This window comes from Aspergillus nomiae, assembly GCF_001204775.2.
Source record: "Aspergillus nomiae NRRL 13137 chromosome Unknown contig00009, whole genome shotgun sequence".
Taxonomy (NCBI): domain Eukaryota; kingdom Fungi; phylum Ascomycota; class Eurotiomycetes; order Eurotiales; family Aspergillaceae; genus Aspergillus; species Aspergillus nomiae.
In genome coordinates, this window is record NW_015378064.1 from 128,648 (window position 1) to 143,262 (window position 14,615).

The following is a 14,615-nucleotide window of genomic DNA, read 5'->3' on the forward strand; positions in this document are numbered from 1 at the left end:
CAATAAACACATGAGAGTAAAGATTATACAGAGAATCGAATATAGCGAATAGAAATGAGACTCGAGAAACATGCGAAATGGGTGATTAAATGCATATCATGTCAAGTCCAGTTCCTGTCAGAAAAGAAATGCTGAATTAAAAAGAGAGAGAAGGAAGAATAACTGAGTCCCATTGACGCAGTTGGCGTAAGTTGAATGTAAGGATGAATGCCTTCAAAGTGGGATGGAAGGCGTCACATTAATGCATTGCTCGTTTCCAAAACTTCCAGCCCTCTCTCTTTTCCTGAGTGCCTACACCGACGAGACGCTCGATACCTTCAGGGCCATCTGCATTTTCGAACTTCTGCTGGTCGATCTCCTCGCCACCTTCTTCATCGGTTCCATTGCGGACCACGGCGGGCCACAGGACACCGACACCATCTCCGCCCAGAGTGGTTTCGTACTTCGCGAATCCTTCTTCGTCCAGCTTTTCCTCCAATTGGCGGATAGCACTCGGGTCAGCATCCGGACGCAGGAGGGTGATCGCGCATCCTCCGCCACCAGCACCGGTGAGTTTCGTCCAACCAATGTTCGCAAAATCCACAAGCTCACGAATTCGCTCGAGTCGAGGGTGAGAGACTCCTAGCGAGACCAACAAGCCATGGTTGATGCGGATAAGCGCTCCGATGCGCTCGAGCGTATCCTTGGAAATGGCTGACGAATCTGTTTCCCGGATGAGTTCCTGAGCGGAAGCGTTCACCTTCTCAATGGTATCGAGAATCGCCTCCGTCACTAGCGGTTGTTCTTCTTTCAATTGGCCGACCTTTGCTACTTCAACCGCCGTGGAGCGGGATTGTCGAGTGTCCACGAGCAGTAGCGGCAGCTCGGGGAAATTGGGGAGCGAGCTGACGGCCGGTGGTTTGGAATAATCGCCTCTTCTGAAAATCACGGCCTTGCCGCCTGCGGCGACCGTGTTATCCACCCCGCTGGGATTGCCATGAATGCACATCTCGCCAACGAATGCCCATCGGTTGATGCGCTCGATCTGCACCTCCGCCTCGTCGGGGGGTTGATCGGGGTGCGGTCCAGCTAGAGTGCGAATCTGAAGAAGGAGTGCAGCACTGATACAGACACATATACTAGCACTGCTGCCCAAGCCCGCGCCAGTTGGGATCGTCGACCGAAGGGTATAGATCGCTCCCGGGTGCTGGGGAGAGCCCAACGCACAGAAGAGATAGAGGAACGCAGTCGCCGCGCCACGCTGGTGTTTCCGCTTGTCTTCGGGTAGGTCTGGGGAGATGCGCTCCACGAGAGGCAAGATCGCGTCGAGAAGTTCGGGGTCAATTGAGGTGACCAGGTCGTAATAGTACTTCTTCTTCGTTGGTTGGTGAAACAGGTCCCATGGCAGCTCGTCGATGCTCCAAGTGTGATTCAAGCCAATATCTCTGAAGTTCAAGGTGATGGTGCGTTGCGATTTGGTCAGGGTTGTGACCAGGAGGTAGGATCGGAGGGAGATGGCCGCGGCATGGCAGCTTTACCGTGCACGACGGCATGCTCACCAAAGACAATGACCTTACCCGGCGCGGAGACCATGAAGGCGGGCGCCATTGGCGAAGAAGCCTTTCGAGCCATAGCTGGTCGGTGAACACCGTTGGTGACAGACTTTGTGCTCGGTGGGCTACTGCTGAAGGAGGGAGCGGTTGAGGTGTCGTCGGAGGTGTCTACGCTATCGTCGCTGGCGACCGAAGATTTTGAGCGAATGGGAATGGACTGTTCCGAGACTAAATGTGACATAGTAGGACGCTGACGATTCTTAGGGGCTTTAATACTGCCGTTCTTTCGGCGTCCACGGCCGTTCTGCATTACGGCCTCCGAGCGCGTCAGGGGGAAAGGAAAGCAGTTGAACAGGGATGATGAGGACTAATTGGAATCTTCAGCCGAGAGAGGGTCCTTATTCATGCAGGAAATCCAAGCGCATGACGATGCGAGGCAGCAAACGTGTAGCAAGACGGAGAAAAGAAAACAAAGCAATCGACCAGCTGATCCCAGTGTGTGAAAGTCACGACGGCGTACACTGCCTGAGGCCCGTCGTACGCTGCGGGTCAACCCAATGGGGCTCATTTCAACCCCCCGTCCACTTTTTTCCCCTTTGGAGGATTCCAGTGCCCCTTCTTTTCTCCCCTTAAAAGGCCCTCGTCCACTTCCTGTACCAATCATATCTCAGCCAATTGTCAGTCATTACCAAACCGGGATCCATCTAAAATTCTCGCTTTGGGAGCAAGAGACCTAATGGGCCTCGAGTTCTGGTTCTAGTTCTCGTTCTGTGTCACAATGAGCCGGGGATATCCGTATTACAATTTACAGCATACACCCTGCTCAATGGACCAGGATCACGTCCGTTGAGATCCCATACGATATAGTACAATGCCATTCATGGAAGTAGGGTCCCCGCGTGCTTGTGCATAGAAAGTGTCTAGAATCCGAGATCGATCTCAAGCTTCCGGCCCAGCGTTGCCGTAGCTATTTTTAGTGGGTCTTCAGGATTGATGGCTGACGGAAATTATGTGGCCTCTTATGACATCCTGTCAGAGATTGGCGCGGGATTTTACGAGGCAGCAATCAGGTAGTATCTCTCTAAAAGTCTTACAGGAAAATCAGTTGTGATTCGCTTATTCCAATTTTCAAGAATTTATTAACATCTATATCATTGTTAAGACGATAAAAAGGCCTTGTCTTTCTCTGACCCACTCACAGTTTACAAGCGGTAAGGCGCACGAGCCAAGACTGTGTAGGACAACAACCTCTGAGGCCTGATATCCCTAGAAAAGATGCATCAGTTCGCAGGTGGGAGGTTCAAGTCTAGTCATCGCCATTGGGTCTCATGAACTCGGATCACTTTATGTGTATCTCTGAGTCTCGATATGCTGGAAATTGAAGAAAGAAAAGGAGGCTTCCGAGATATATTCTACTTGTAGTTTAAGCTAACTCAACCCTCTAAGTAGTACAGCGAAAAGGATTGAATGAAAATATATACGTGAACATTGTATTCTCTAGAGCCTGAACCCAAGGTCAGGGAAGTCAAGAGTGGAGCCTACATTTACAAGGCTGTAACCACACAGACGAGCGTATCTTTACAATCTCCAATGCCAGCCCTTTTCATGTTCGAGTGCCATCATAACAATGTAAATTCCATGCTTGTCAATATATACTGGTGTATCATATATCTGTACAGCTCAGAGTACGCGAGATCTATCGCCGTCAGAGCATCTTTACAGGTTCATTGTCACCGTCATACTGTTGCTATGTACTAGCAAACATGGTGGCAACCCCTGCCATAAGACTTCCAGGTCACTCAGATAAGATTCACTCGTTGCTTCACCTTGTGCGGTGCCTTCCATGGGAGACGGCAGCGTTGTAAAGATGACGGCAGTTTCACTGCTATGCTCTGCCATCAACTCATTCAAAATCAGGTGTTGCGCTCGGCTAGGAAGATCATTAAAGGACAACGGCACAGACGCCCGCCGGGGGTATCCGGACGCAGTACCAGACCCTACCGATGATGATCGGCGCGTATAAATAGATTCACGCCGGTTCGAAGCCCGCGGAGGGGGTGAGCTCGGTGCGAACATGATCGAGGGTCCCGCACCTTCATCAGTGTTGACTTGAGCTTCAGGAATTGGCGACGAACTGAATCGATTGCTGGACGCCGAACGGCTGATAGGTGGTCGGGCTTCGCTCGCTCGGCTCTTAGGGGAGGCATCAGGGGCAACTATAGATGGAACATCGTGTCTCGCAGTATCTGCGGATGCAGGATCCTTGTTGTCTGTGCCATCCACTCTCTCATCGACAAAGGGCTCAAACTCGCTGTCACTTGAAGAGCTGTCGCTTGAGTCGTAATCAACGAAGCTATCTAGTAAGCGATGCGTTTGCATGCCCAGATTCACACCGCCAAGCCCTTTGAAGCTGGAAATAGAACGCCGACGACGCCTCGTTGATTCCATGAGCTTCTTTATCCCACCAGCCAACTGGGCTGGAGCCTTTTGTAAAGTGTCATGGCTAGAAGCAGCATGCCAACTGGAAACCCTTCCCAACTCGGCTCCAAAGTCGTCCGCGTTGGGTTGGTTGTGGGATCTCCTACGAAACCTTTCAATGTCCTGCCACCAGCCTTCATCTTTCAAAGCTGTTTGCACCTTGTCCTGCGTATCTCTAACCTCTGGCGACCTGTCACCATTTACAATAATGCGATAACTTTTTACGTCGCCACAAGCAAGCCAGAAGACCAGAACTTCCGCCTCGATTCTCAGCTTTTCAAGGAGCGCTTGGACCCGTCCTCGCTCATCATCCACGTCCGTTTCGTACTCGACGAACACGGCTACCCGTAATTTGTACGTCTTCTTCCAGGATGGCACGGTGTTCAGAATACACCCCAGCTGGAGGATAAGGGTATATGTATCAAAGTTAGTGGTAAGAACATTCTTCTTGCTTTCGCTGTCTGCCCCAAGTTCTGCAGACATTTGAATAGGCCAGAGATCGATGTACTTTTTCTGGTGCTGTCCAGACGTAGGCAGCTCAAGGTTTTCAAAGCCTTTTGCCACAGCAACATTGATGCGGAGCTTGAAGAGCAGATCTTCTAATATTGTGACGTAGTTTGCGCAGCTCATTTGTGGCCGAGGTACATCATCCACTGCAGACTCAGGAGCCACGTCATGTCTGTCATTCGAGTCTTTTCTGGGTTGCAGTGTCTCAACTAATGACTGGCCATTGCGAAATTGGTCAATGACAACTATATTTGGCCGCATTCCTCCAAGACCAGAGTTTAACACGATGTTACGGATACCCCATTCTGCAGAGGGAGAAACTGCAATATTGACAAAAGCTTTCACTTTTGAATTCTCAACAAACTTGGTCCAGGTAGTTTGCTGGCGGCGAGCTTCGGGCACCGCAGATGAGAAATCATCAGTCACAATAACATGGCCCAGTACGAATAAGGCGCCTTTCTTCAATGAGTTGCAAAAGGAGACCATCTTGTATTGTTCATCAAGATTGGTCACAAACAGTAGAATTTGGGGCCTCCAGAATTTAACATGTTCTTGCCGAAGGCGAAGTAGATATTTGCGCACTTGATGATATATCAGGCTTTGACTCACATCGCCCCACGGCTTGGGAGGGGAAATATAATGGATCAGCAAAAAGAGTAGGATTAAGATACCGACACAACCTGTGGCATAGACACCATCCACAAAGAACATGGAAGCTCCACAAACCAACGCCCCTGCTGCAGCGGTCTGCCACTTGAAATAGTGAAAGGACGGCCGGAAATTAGGAGCGGATCCAATCTTTAGAAGAAAACATGCGAGATTCATCACCAGGAATGTCATGAGATATGTCATCGTGACAAAGGATGCTATCTGATTAATGTCAAAAAGCATCGTCAATTGCGCAACAACAAAGGTTACAATGATTGCGTGGACCGGTTCATCGTTTTCTTTGGTGCCCTTGCTGAAAATTTTCAGGCCAGGGACCAAATCGTCTCGTGCAATTGCTTGTAAAAGCTTCGCAGAGCCGATTACACCCATCAGTGCTGAGAAGAAAGATGTCGCGAACTCTCCTAGAAGAATAAGAATTCCCGAAGCATTTGTCTGATGCGTCTTAGTCAAAGTTCACAACCAAGTTTGCATCTAAACTTACCATTTGGATGATATCGCTATTCTTATACAGCGACTCCCTTGTTATAGATGACGCCATCGCAACTATTACAAGTGTATAGGTGACAAATGTCAGAGCCAACCCCGAAAGTGTACCCTTTGGGATCGAATGACTGGGGTTCCTTAGGTCCCCCGACATGCTGGCACCACTATCACTTCATGAGTCTACGTCCATCATAAACCGATAATCCACTTACGCGAATATACCGCCAGTAGCAGGAAACAATATTCCAAAGAGGTCCTGGAAGGTTTCCTTTCCGTGGATCTGGCTGCCAGCAGCGCCCTTGGTGAGCCTGGGTTTAAGATTCTCCAGCAGTGTCTGAAGGCGCACTCCAGTGAATGTCACATGGAGATTGGGAATACTAAATGGCTTCATAAAGATCGCGGATGCCGGTATGCTGAAGGTCGCAACCAACAGAATGACAAGTAGACCGTTGCTTGCTCTAGAAAAAATGGAACTCCCAGCTAGGCAGATCCCAGTGCAGGTAAGAAGAATGATGGTGCCCCAGAGATACTGCCACCAGAAACCTTCTTCAAGAAAATTGGATAAAGTGCCAGACTCTGTTCCGAAGTTTTGCGTGAAACAGTCAACAAGACCAACTGCGTTCATACCAGTATTCAACACATAGCCCAAGTAGAACACTATACCAATGGAACCGCCAAACTCTGGACCCAGCGATCGAGAGATTAAATAGTAGGCACCCCCTCCTTTGACAGTTCCGTTAGTCGCGATGGCAGAAAGAGACATGGTGGTCACCAAATTGATAGTGTATGAAACAGCGAGCAAGCCTTCAGACCACGGTTAGTCACCATTGGAGGCTACACAGGTAGAGTAATTCAAATTACCTAGCATCCCTAGCAGGCCAGCTTGCCCAAGGATAAATCCGAAGCGAAGGAACATCAGAATGCTTAGGACATTCAAGGTGGTCGGCACAAAAACTCCCGAGAAAGTTCCGAGTTTTGAAGCACTATCAGAAGCGCGATTCTTTTGGCCATTTCGTTCCTTTTGGTCCACACTAGAATCTCGGAGTGGCCCCGTAGGAAGGTCAATGGGTAGGTGTGCTCTGTTCGAAGTACCTTGCAGTTCATCATTGTCGGGTTTGTCCCACCAGCGGGATATGCTACCAAAGAAATTCGAGGGCAACGAGTGGCGCTGACGCTCTGTTGTATGAGAAGAGGAGTTCAATGGCTCGTACGGGCGAAGTGAAAGCGCATTTCTCCAATTGGGAAACCTGCTGTTCTCCTCGGGAGATGCAATGGGGGAATCGCTTGGAGCCAGTCTAGAGACATCCTCTTGAGCAGTTCGTGTTGAGAAGTTGGGCCTTCTCCGAGACATCGAGTCCGAGGTACGCTCGTCTCGGCTGTGCGTCATCGGATACGTCCAACTTCTTATTGCAAGAGGATATTCAGTGCTTTTTTCATACAATAATGCAAGTGGGGACAGATTCTCACTACAGTAAACAGTGAAGTATCGTATCGATAAGGACTGACAGAACGCACAACCTAGTAGAGTTAACCGTAGGAGAAAAAAAAGCAAACACACCACTGTAAGAAAAGTCTGCGCTTCAGGAAAAAGCAAAGGAGAAAACACGATACCTCATATAGTACTCCGTACCTAGTAGATCTAGGAGGCGTTATGTGGCAGTGGTTGCCACTAGTAAATGCCATGAAAGACATGGGTCCATGGCTGGAGATGATCTCATCGGCCGAGTCAGACAAACAGTGCAAACTCCACCGCCGGTCCGGTCCAGTGACTCCCATTGTCATCGACTCCAGGGAAAGCTGAAGCTTCCTTCGTCTCTCAATTTGTTTGTGTTGTTGGGTGGCTGGGCGAATAGTGATTTCCAAATATTTTTTTTTCCTTTCCTTTTTTTTTCTCTTCGCTTGCTTATGAAGAGAACACAACATACAGTAGATTGTTTCTACTCTGTCCTGGTCTACTGTAAACCAGCTCTTCCTTAAGATTATCCTACAAGTACTCCGTACATACGGCTCGCTATAACCCTTCGCGTCTAGCAACGCTAGGTAGAGGGCGTCAATATAGCAAAGCGTTATTTTCAAACTAAGGAAACTTTAAGCTCTCCTGTGTTACTTCATAATCCAATATCAAGTCATGGCTTCACCCACACATGCAGACAATGGGGAAGGTTCCTCATCTCAACCTCCTCAGTCAACACCGCTCTCGACGAGCGCATTGCGCCCTGGCTCTCCCTCAGCGGAAGCTTCTTCGAGGCAAATCTCAATTGCACGGCTAGCATCCCCAGTACCTTCTCCAGCTAGCTCATATCCCCATGCAACCAGACAACTGCCGGTACCGATCCAACCAGCGACAAGCACAGGCGAGGATATCCGGAAAGTGGATAATTTAGCGTCTCTACCAGGTCCTGGGCAATCTATGATCGCATCTGCCCTCCAAGAAAGCCTCGGTCGCTCACCTCCGAGGCATGGAACTCCGCCAAGACGCACTGATTCCCCTGCCTTGCAGCAGGCTCAGCCAATCAGGTCCAACTATGGTTCATTTGACAATAAGACCGGGTGGGAAGGCTCAGAATACTCAGCAGGGCCGTATGAAGACCCGGAAGTCGTCAAACGACACTTGGTACTACCGCAAAATACTGTTGAGAGTCGAGATGATGCTGCTTCTGGGGATGTTACAAATGACGAGGAATTCTCCAGCTTGCAGCTTCAAGGAGGTGACATTACAAGGCAGGTTTACAGGTGGGCAGAAGGTGCAGAAGCAGGAAGTCCTTCGAGATTCAATCGGAGTAAAAGCTTCAGCATAAATCGACCCACGCCACAAGATGAGACGATGAACATCAACAGCATTCGCATACCAGGAGGATTCCGCAGAGACTATATCCGGAGAACTGTAGCCTCAAACCTTCCAGGAAGCTCTGATGGCCCCGGACCACAGCCTCCTCTGCCTCAACACCAGCTTCCAACCAGCAGCTTCTTAGAATTTTTGACTCTTTTCGGCCACTTTGCAGGAGAGGAGCTAGAAGAAGATGACGAAGTGCTGGGACCCGATGAGTACTTCTCTGACGCTTGGGAAGAGGATGGCAGAGAGCCGGGAGAAAGATCAGCCCTCCTTCGTCCTGAGACTCCTGGAAGAAGAAAACGGAAGCCGCGTGGAGGTACTGGAACCAACACTAGAACTGGAGCAGCTCTACTTCTGCTCAAGTCTTTCGTCGGTACAGGGGTCTTGTTCCTTCCAAGAGCTTTTCTCAACGGCGGTATGCTATTTAGTAGTCTGGTCTTACTTGGTGTGTCGCTTCTCAGCTTCTATGCTTTCATACTTCTTGTCAACACCCGACTGAAAATTGATGGCTCGTTTGGTGATATTGGCGGCATCCTTTATGGAAAGCATATGCGACGCATTATCCTTGGATCTATAGTCCTGAGTCAATTGGGATTTGTGTCTGCATATATTGTGTTCACTGCTGAGAATTTGCAGGCATTCGTCCTTGCAGTCAGCAAATGCAAATCCTTCATTGACATCAAGTTCATGGTCTTGATACAGCTGGTCATCTTCCTACCTCTTTCATTGATCCGCGATATCAGCAAGCTTGGGTTTACGGCTCTAATTGCAGATGTTTTCATCCTGCTTGGTCTGATCTATCTTTACTACTATGATATCCTAACTATCTCTGCACAAGGCGGTGTTTCGGATATCATATCCTTCAATCCATCTACGTGGACGCTTTTCATCGGGACGGCTATTTTCACTTACGAGGGTATTGGTCTCATCATCCCAATCCAAGAGTCGATGAAGCGTCCACAGCAATTCCCTGGCGTTCTCGCTGGTGTAATGGTTATTATCACTATTATTTTCCTCTCTGCTGGTGCGCTGAGCTATGCTGCGTACGGATCTGCAACGAAAACTGTGGTTATTCTCAACCTTCCTCAAGACGACAAGTTTGTGAATGGTGTCCAATTCCTTTATTCGCTTGCGATTCTGCTGAGCACACCTCTGCAGCTCTTCCCAGCTATCCGAATCATGGAAAATGAGCTCTTCACACGCAGCGGCAAGTATAACCCCAGAATCAAATGGCAGAAGAACTGTTTCCGCTTCTTTCTTGTCATGATTTGTGCTTTTGTTGGGTGGGGTGGAGCAGACGATCTTGACAAATTCGTCTCACTTGTCGGTAGCTTTGCCTGCGTTCCACTTATTTACGTATACCCGGTATTTGCCCCCAAATCCACCTTGCTTAATGGTGACATATAACGCTAACCTAGTCGATTGTAGCCTCTGTTGCATTTGAGAGCCTGTGCGCATTCAAGAAAACAGCAGATCGCTGACATTGCCCTTACTATCTTCGGCGTAGTTAGTTGCATCTATACGACTTCACTGACTCTAGCAAACTGGGTCGGAGGAGGAGCTCCTCAGTCCCCTGGATACTGTGACTCGAAGTCTGGTTAGCAGATTCTCCAGTCGCTTTCAACGTCTATAACGTTTGGTCGCCTCAAAGTAGGCGTCCTCCTGAACATGAATGATTGACGCTATGTTATAAAACTTGCTCTGTTTGAATAGCAAGACTGAATTTCGGGACACTATTTTGACATTTTGTCCTAGCTTTCCCTTCTATCTAACATCCCAGATGGAATTCTCCGTGATTAAATTGGTGTACACTGTGAATACCCATCCTGCTTGCCATTGCTATGTACCAAATTGTTTCAAGAATACCGCACAGATAAGAATTATACGAAAGAAACACCATGATTGTTTCCCTTGAATCCATTTAGATTTCACCTGAAATTGTTATATACAAAACAGTAAAGACAGCAGAGGCCAAAAGACACCCTGAACCCTCGCCATGCAAGCTGCACTATACCACAGCCCAATGCCATGAAAATCTGATAGAAACAAGACCAGAAGCCTCAAGGCCCTTTAGCCAATGCTAGTCCATAAAAATAACCAGGTGAAGGCCGACTACCTACTAGTCGGCTCAAGCCGCACGCAATCCGTTCTTCTACCCAAAGAAAACCAGTGTTAAATGAGGCCAGCCTCTTGCGTCCGATCCGATCTGTATTCCACAAATCGCCATCCATTGGCCACTTGTCTCTTGTGAGGTCTAAATCTACTACTGATTGAAAACGGGCATCCTTTGTTCTCGGCCACACGGCAGGTAAAGACAAGGTTCGGATCATTTATGCGCCAGCCTCGGGGGCCTGTGAGCCCTGCAGAGCGGCTTCAGCAGCGAGCTTAGCTTCACGGCCTCCCCAGCTATTACATTAGGTTAGCTTCTTCTAACCCCTTGCGTAACAGGCTCTAATTATCGAGGGCAACATACTTCCAGTAGTTGAGGTAGCGGTATCCTTGAGTACATTGGGCGGAGAAGTTAATGGCGTGACAGGCGAAGAGGAGGTAGTTCTTAGGGGAGACGGCGAGGGCGTAGCGCATGAAGGTTGCCGAGTAGATGACAAGGGCGCCGGTCATCTGGCCGGAGATGCTGTTTGTTGGGTTAGTTGGCTTTCTCTTGTCATATATCTGTGTCATGAGGGTGAAGGAACTGCGCCGGGAGGAATAAAGGGATGGAAAAGTGGTCGCGCGTACATTTCAGGGTCCTTCTGGGTGTCCATCACGGCAGCAACGGGGATACCGAAGTTGGAGACAGGGCCCCAGAAATCTGGTAAGACAGGCTCAATTAGTCATTGTTCTTCGCCTCGGAATGAATCCAGTGACGCCATGATAAGGACCAAGGGCAACCATAGCAGGAGCCCATGGATCACTTTCCCTGTCTGTATTACGGATGCAAGACTTGAGACAGGCCGATCTCGGGCGAGAAGAGAAGCATGGCACGGTTTGGGATTGCACTTACGTGTAGAGCAGACATAGTCCAGAACCTTGTTGGAACGGATCTTTGCGTTGATCGCCTTGATTGCAGCGGCCATCTTGACGGGCGATTGGGGTAGGGAAGGGAGCGGAGAGTGATCAGAAACAGGAAGACAGTTACTGAAGTTGCCCGGCGTCACCGACTGCGGAATGATTGCCGGGCGGAGTTGCCCGGACTACATCACGTGAGTCAATTGCCGGGGTCGCCAATATCAGTTCGATTACGGAGCATGGCCCTACGATTGGACGAACAAGAAAATCGTGGAAATGACAGTGTATGATTCGCAGGGGGAATAAGTACTAAGCGTTTAAACCTATGTAGCATTACTTCTGTTGGTCCTCGACTTTTTTTTCTCAGGTCGACCTTTGCTATCACTCGGGCATTCCCTGCATCCGCACACGCCGCAACGCCTTTGCCTGGTAAAACTCGGTGTGCTATGCCTAATCATCGAACATGTATATGAATAGGATGCGTATTTCTTATCCCAACACTAGTAGGCCGCCAGGTTTCACTTGGGGTCGGAATATTGTAAGCGGTTTTGCCGCTCGACATACGAGCTTCACCGTCCCCCAAATCCTGGTGGAGGGAATCCACGTCCCTGGCCCGGAGGCTGAAATCCTGGAGGAGGTTGGAACCCGGCCGCTGAACAATACCAGTTAGCCTATGACGTATGACGTATGAACCCAAATCAGTCACTTACGAGGTCCACCCTGGGGAGCAAATCCTGGGGGAGGAGCGAAACCAGCTAGTTGAAAGTCAGTAATCTGTCCCCTTCCAAGCATATCTCAGCGCCAATGAAACTTACGAGGTCCTCCCGGAGGCGCTCCACGGCCAGCGAATCCCGGTGGCGGCGCTCCTGGGAAACCACCAGGGGGGAAACCAGGGAAGCCGCCAGGAGGAGGCGGGGGTCCTCCAACACCGGCAGCAGGGCCTCCGAGTCCAACAGGTAGACCACGTCCAGCGGGTTTGCTGATTCCAGGACCGGCGGCGAGAGTTGCAGCGGCAGCAGCTGCGCCTGGGACGCTTGTTCCAAGTCGTGCAGAGGGGTCTGCGGGGGGTGGTCCATCAACAGAGCAAGAGACGACGTGGGTACCGCGCACAATCGTAAGACCGAGGGTTCGCTTCTCTTCCGATTCCACGAGGGGAGCGTTAGCCGGTCCAGCAGCTGGCTTGGACTTCCGCTTGACGCGGCGGAATTCTTCTGTATCGGCGAGGACGAGGTTCATGTGCTGAAATATCATTGTTAATGAAAGTTTCAATCAAGACAAGCAATGATTGAGAGTCAATGTACCTTATCAATGCGAGCATTTGTCCGGTCATCTGTCGGCCATCGTTAAGGGTAACTCTCATCCGATAGTTGATCTGCAGCACATTAGGATTCCGCGGGCGGGTGGTTAAACGAGCGCATTGTCACTTACGAGGTTTTGCTATAGAATTGACCAAGTCAGCCAATACTATTCATTAAGTACTTTAGGAGAAGGTCTGGACCGCGACAAAAGATCAATCAAATCAAACTTACCATCTTGCCCTGCTTGTTGGCAGCCATTTTGCCTAAAAGATGCGCACGAATGCGGCTTGATATAAACCAAAGAATATGCGTGAAGTAGTAGAAGAAATCTCCTACTAAACGTTCACTTTGAGCTTGCGCGCCCGTCAAGAAGGTTGAGGACTTGCTGGCACGAGCTCACCCGCTCAAACTTCCTGAAGCTCTGCGGGTGTCGTGACTTAGACGCGGCTCTGCACTTTAGCGCCAGCCGACGGTGCCAAGACGCTAAGGGCTTCTCGCTTCCCACTCTGCCCGCACATTCCCTTTTACTCACTTTTCGATCTTCTTTTCGAATCTTCTAATCACACGAGTCGACCATACACGCCAAAGTAGTCGCCATGGTATGTTCCATCTCACCAACTCAACCACTCTAATCGCCTGAGATTTTTTCTAACATTTTATCGCCATGCAGTCGGACGGAAAGGACAAGAGCGCGAACCCCATGCGCGAGCTGCGCATCCAGAAGCTCGTGCTTAACATCAGTGTCGGAGAGTCTGGTGACAGACTTACCCGTGCTGCTAAGGTGCTCGAGCAGCTGAGCGGTCAGACTCCTGTCTACAGTAAGGACGCCCTCGATCCGAATATTTTGATTTTATAATGGAGGATATGGAAAACACTACGAAATATTACGGAATGGAATGGCTGATGGGAGAATTTTCCGTGATCCATAGGCAAGGCCCGCTACACTGTCCGTACCTTCGGTATCCGTCGTAACGAAAAGATCGCCGTCCACGTCACCGTCCGTGGCCCCAAGGCCGAGGAGATCCTTGAGCGTGGTCTTAAGGTCAAGGAGTACGAGCTCCGCAAGAGGAACTTCTCCGAGACCGGCAACTTCGGCTTCGGTATCAACGAGCACATCGATCTTGGTATCAAGTACGACCCTGGCATTGGTATCTACGGCATGGACTTCTACTGCTGCATGTGAGTATAACCAGGAACGGTCGACAAAGGTCAAAAACTCACATAAGAATCAGGACCCGCCCTGGTGAGCGTGTCGCTAAGCGTCGCCGCTGCAAGGCCCGTATCGGTGCTCCTCACCGTATCAACCAGACCGAGACCATCAAGTGGTTCAAGAACCGCTTCGACGGAATCGTCCGGTAAATGTTTCATTTCTGGTCTTTGGGGGAGCCAGGGGGTTGCGTTTATGATGAATCAATAAAAAAGGGCAGAAAATATGCCGTTCTGCTTTGAAATACTTGTTTCTACCACGGCATGAGGATAGGCGTGTTAGGAATCCAAATACTCAAGTTCAAAAAACGCATCCACTTTTCACAATGAAGGCTTCACACAGGGTGATGTATCCGCATAACCATTGATGAAAAGAATTGCATGATGCTTGCCATATCGCACTCTGTGTGATACTGGTGGCTATTTGGCCGTTGGAACTCTTCCAGAGTCCAAGAACATGTCCTTCTACCTGTCCCCTGTTGGCAGTGTATTCCTCGCTCTTAGGCCAACATGGATGGTACGGAGATCAGCCCGGCTCCATGCTCACCTGGAGAATGCCGTAATGTACTTTCCATTGTAAGCTCGCCTTGTAGTCAAGAAAGA

At 49.6% G+C, this 14,615-nt stretch overlaps 5 protein-coding genes across 5 annotated transcripts; 2 read left to right on the forward strand and 3 right to left on the reverse strand.

The window, feature by feature from the left end:
* Positions 1–238: 238 nt before the first annotated feature.
* Positions 239–1,842, reverse strand: erg12 (mevalonate kinase; the record flags this gene model as incomplete). The annotated part of the gene is made up of 2 exons (XM_015546146.1): positions 239–1,422; positions 1,518–1,842. 2 exons carry the CDS (start codon positions 1,840–1,842, stop codon positions 239–241), a joined length of 1,509 nt encoding a protein of 502 aa, XP_015411660.1.
* A 1,406-nt stretch (positions 1,843–3,248) lies between these two features.
* ANOM_000889 (putative cation chloride cotransporter) lies at positions 3,249–7,056 on the reverse strand (the record flags this gene model as incomplete). The annotated part of the gene is made up of 4 exons (XM_015546147.1): positions 3,249–5,618; positions 5,668–5,833; positions 5,882–6,473; positions 6,531–7,056. 4 exons carry the CDS (start codon positions 7,054–7,056, stop codon positions 3,249–3,251), a joined length of 3,654 nt encoding a protein of 1,217 aa, XP_015411659.1.
* Positions 7,057–7,797: 741 nt separating this feature from the next.
* ANOM_000890 (putative amino acid transporter) lies at positions 7,798–10,368 on the forward strand (the record flags this gene model as incomplete). The annotated part of the gene is made up of 2 exons (XM_015546148.1): positions 7,798–9,867; positions 9,931–10,368. The coding sequence occupies 2 exons, from the start codon at positions 7,798–7,800 to the stop codon at positions 10,102–10,104; spliced, it is 2,244 nt and encodes a 747-aa protein (XP_015411701.1). The 3' UTR covers positions 10,105–10,368.
* Positions 10,369–10,382: 14 nt separating this feature from the next.
* On the reverse strand, positions 10,383–13,064 carry ANOM_000891 (uncharacterized protein; the record flags this gene model as incomplete). The annotated part of the gene is made up of 9 exons (XM_015546149.1): positions 10,383–10,908; positions 10,976–11,134; positions 11,239–11,311; positions 11,504–11,693; positions 11,972–12,160; positions 12,219–12,263; positions 12,324–12,566; positions 12,619–12,747; positions 13,038–13,064. 9 exons carry the CDS (start codon positions 13,062–13,064, stop codon positions 10,833–10,835), a joined length of 1,131 nt encoding a protein of 376 aa, XP_015411702.1. The 3' UTR covers positions 10,383–10,832.
* Positions 13,065–13,343: 279 nt separating this feature from the next.
* Positions 13,344–14,356, forward strand: ANOM_000892 (60S ribosomal protein uL5). The gene is made up of 4 exons (XM_015546150.1): positions 13,344–13,405; positions 13,477–13,624; positions 13,736–13,985; positions 14,039–14,356. The coding sequence occupies exons 1-4, from the start codon at positions 13,403–13,405 to the stop codon at positions 14,163–14,165; spliced, it is 528 nt and encodes a 175-aa protein (XP_015411703.1). The 5' UTR covers positions 13,344–13,402; the 3' UTR covers positions 14,166–14,356.
* Positions 14,357–14,615: the final 259 nt, after the last annotated feature.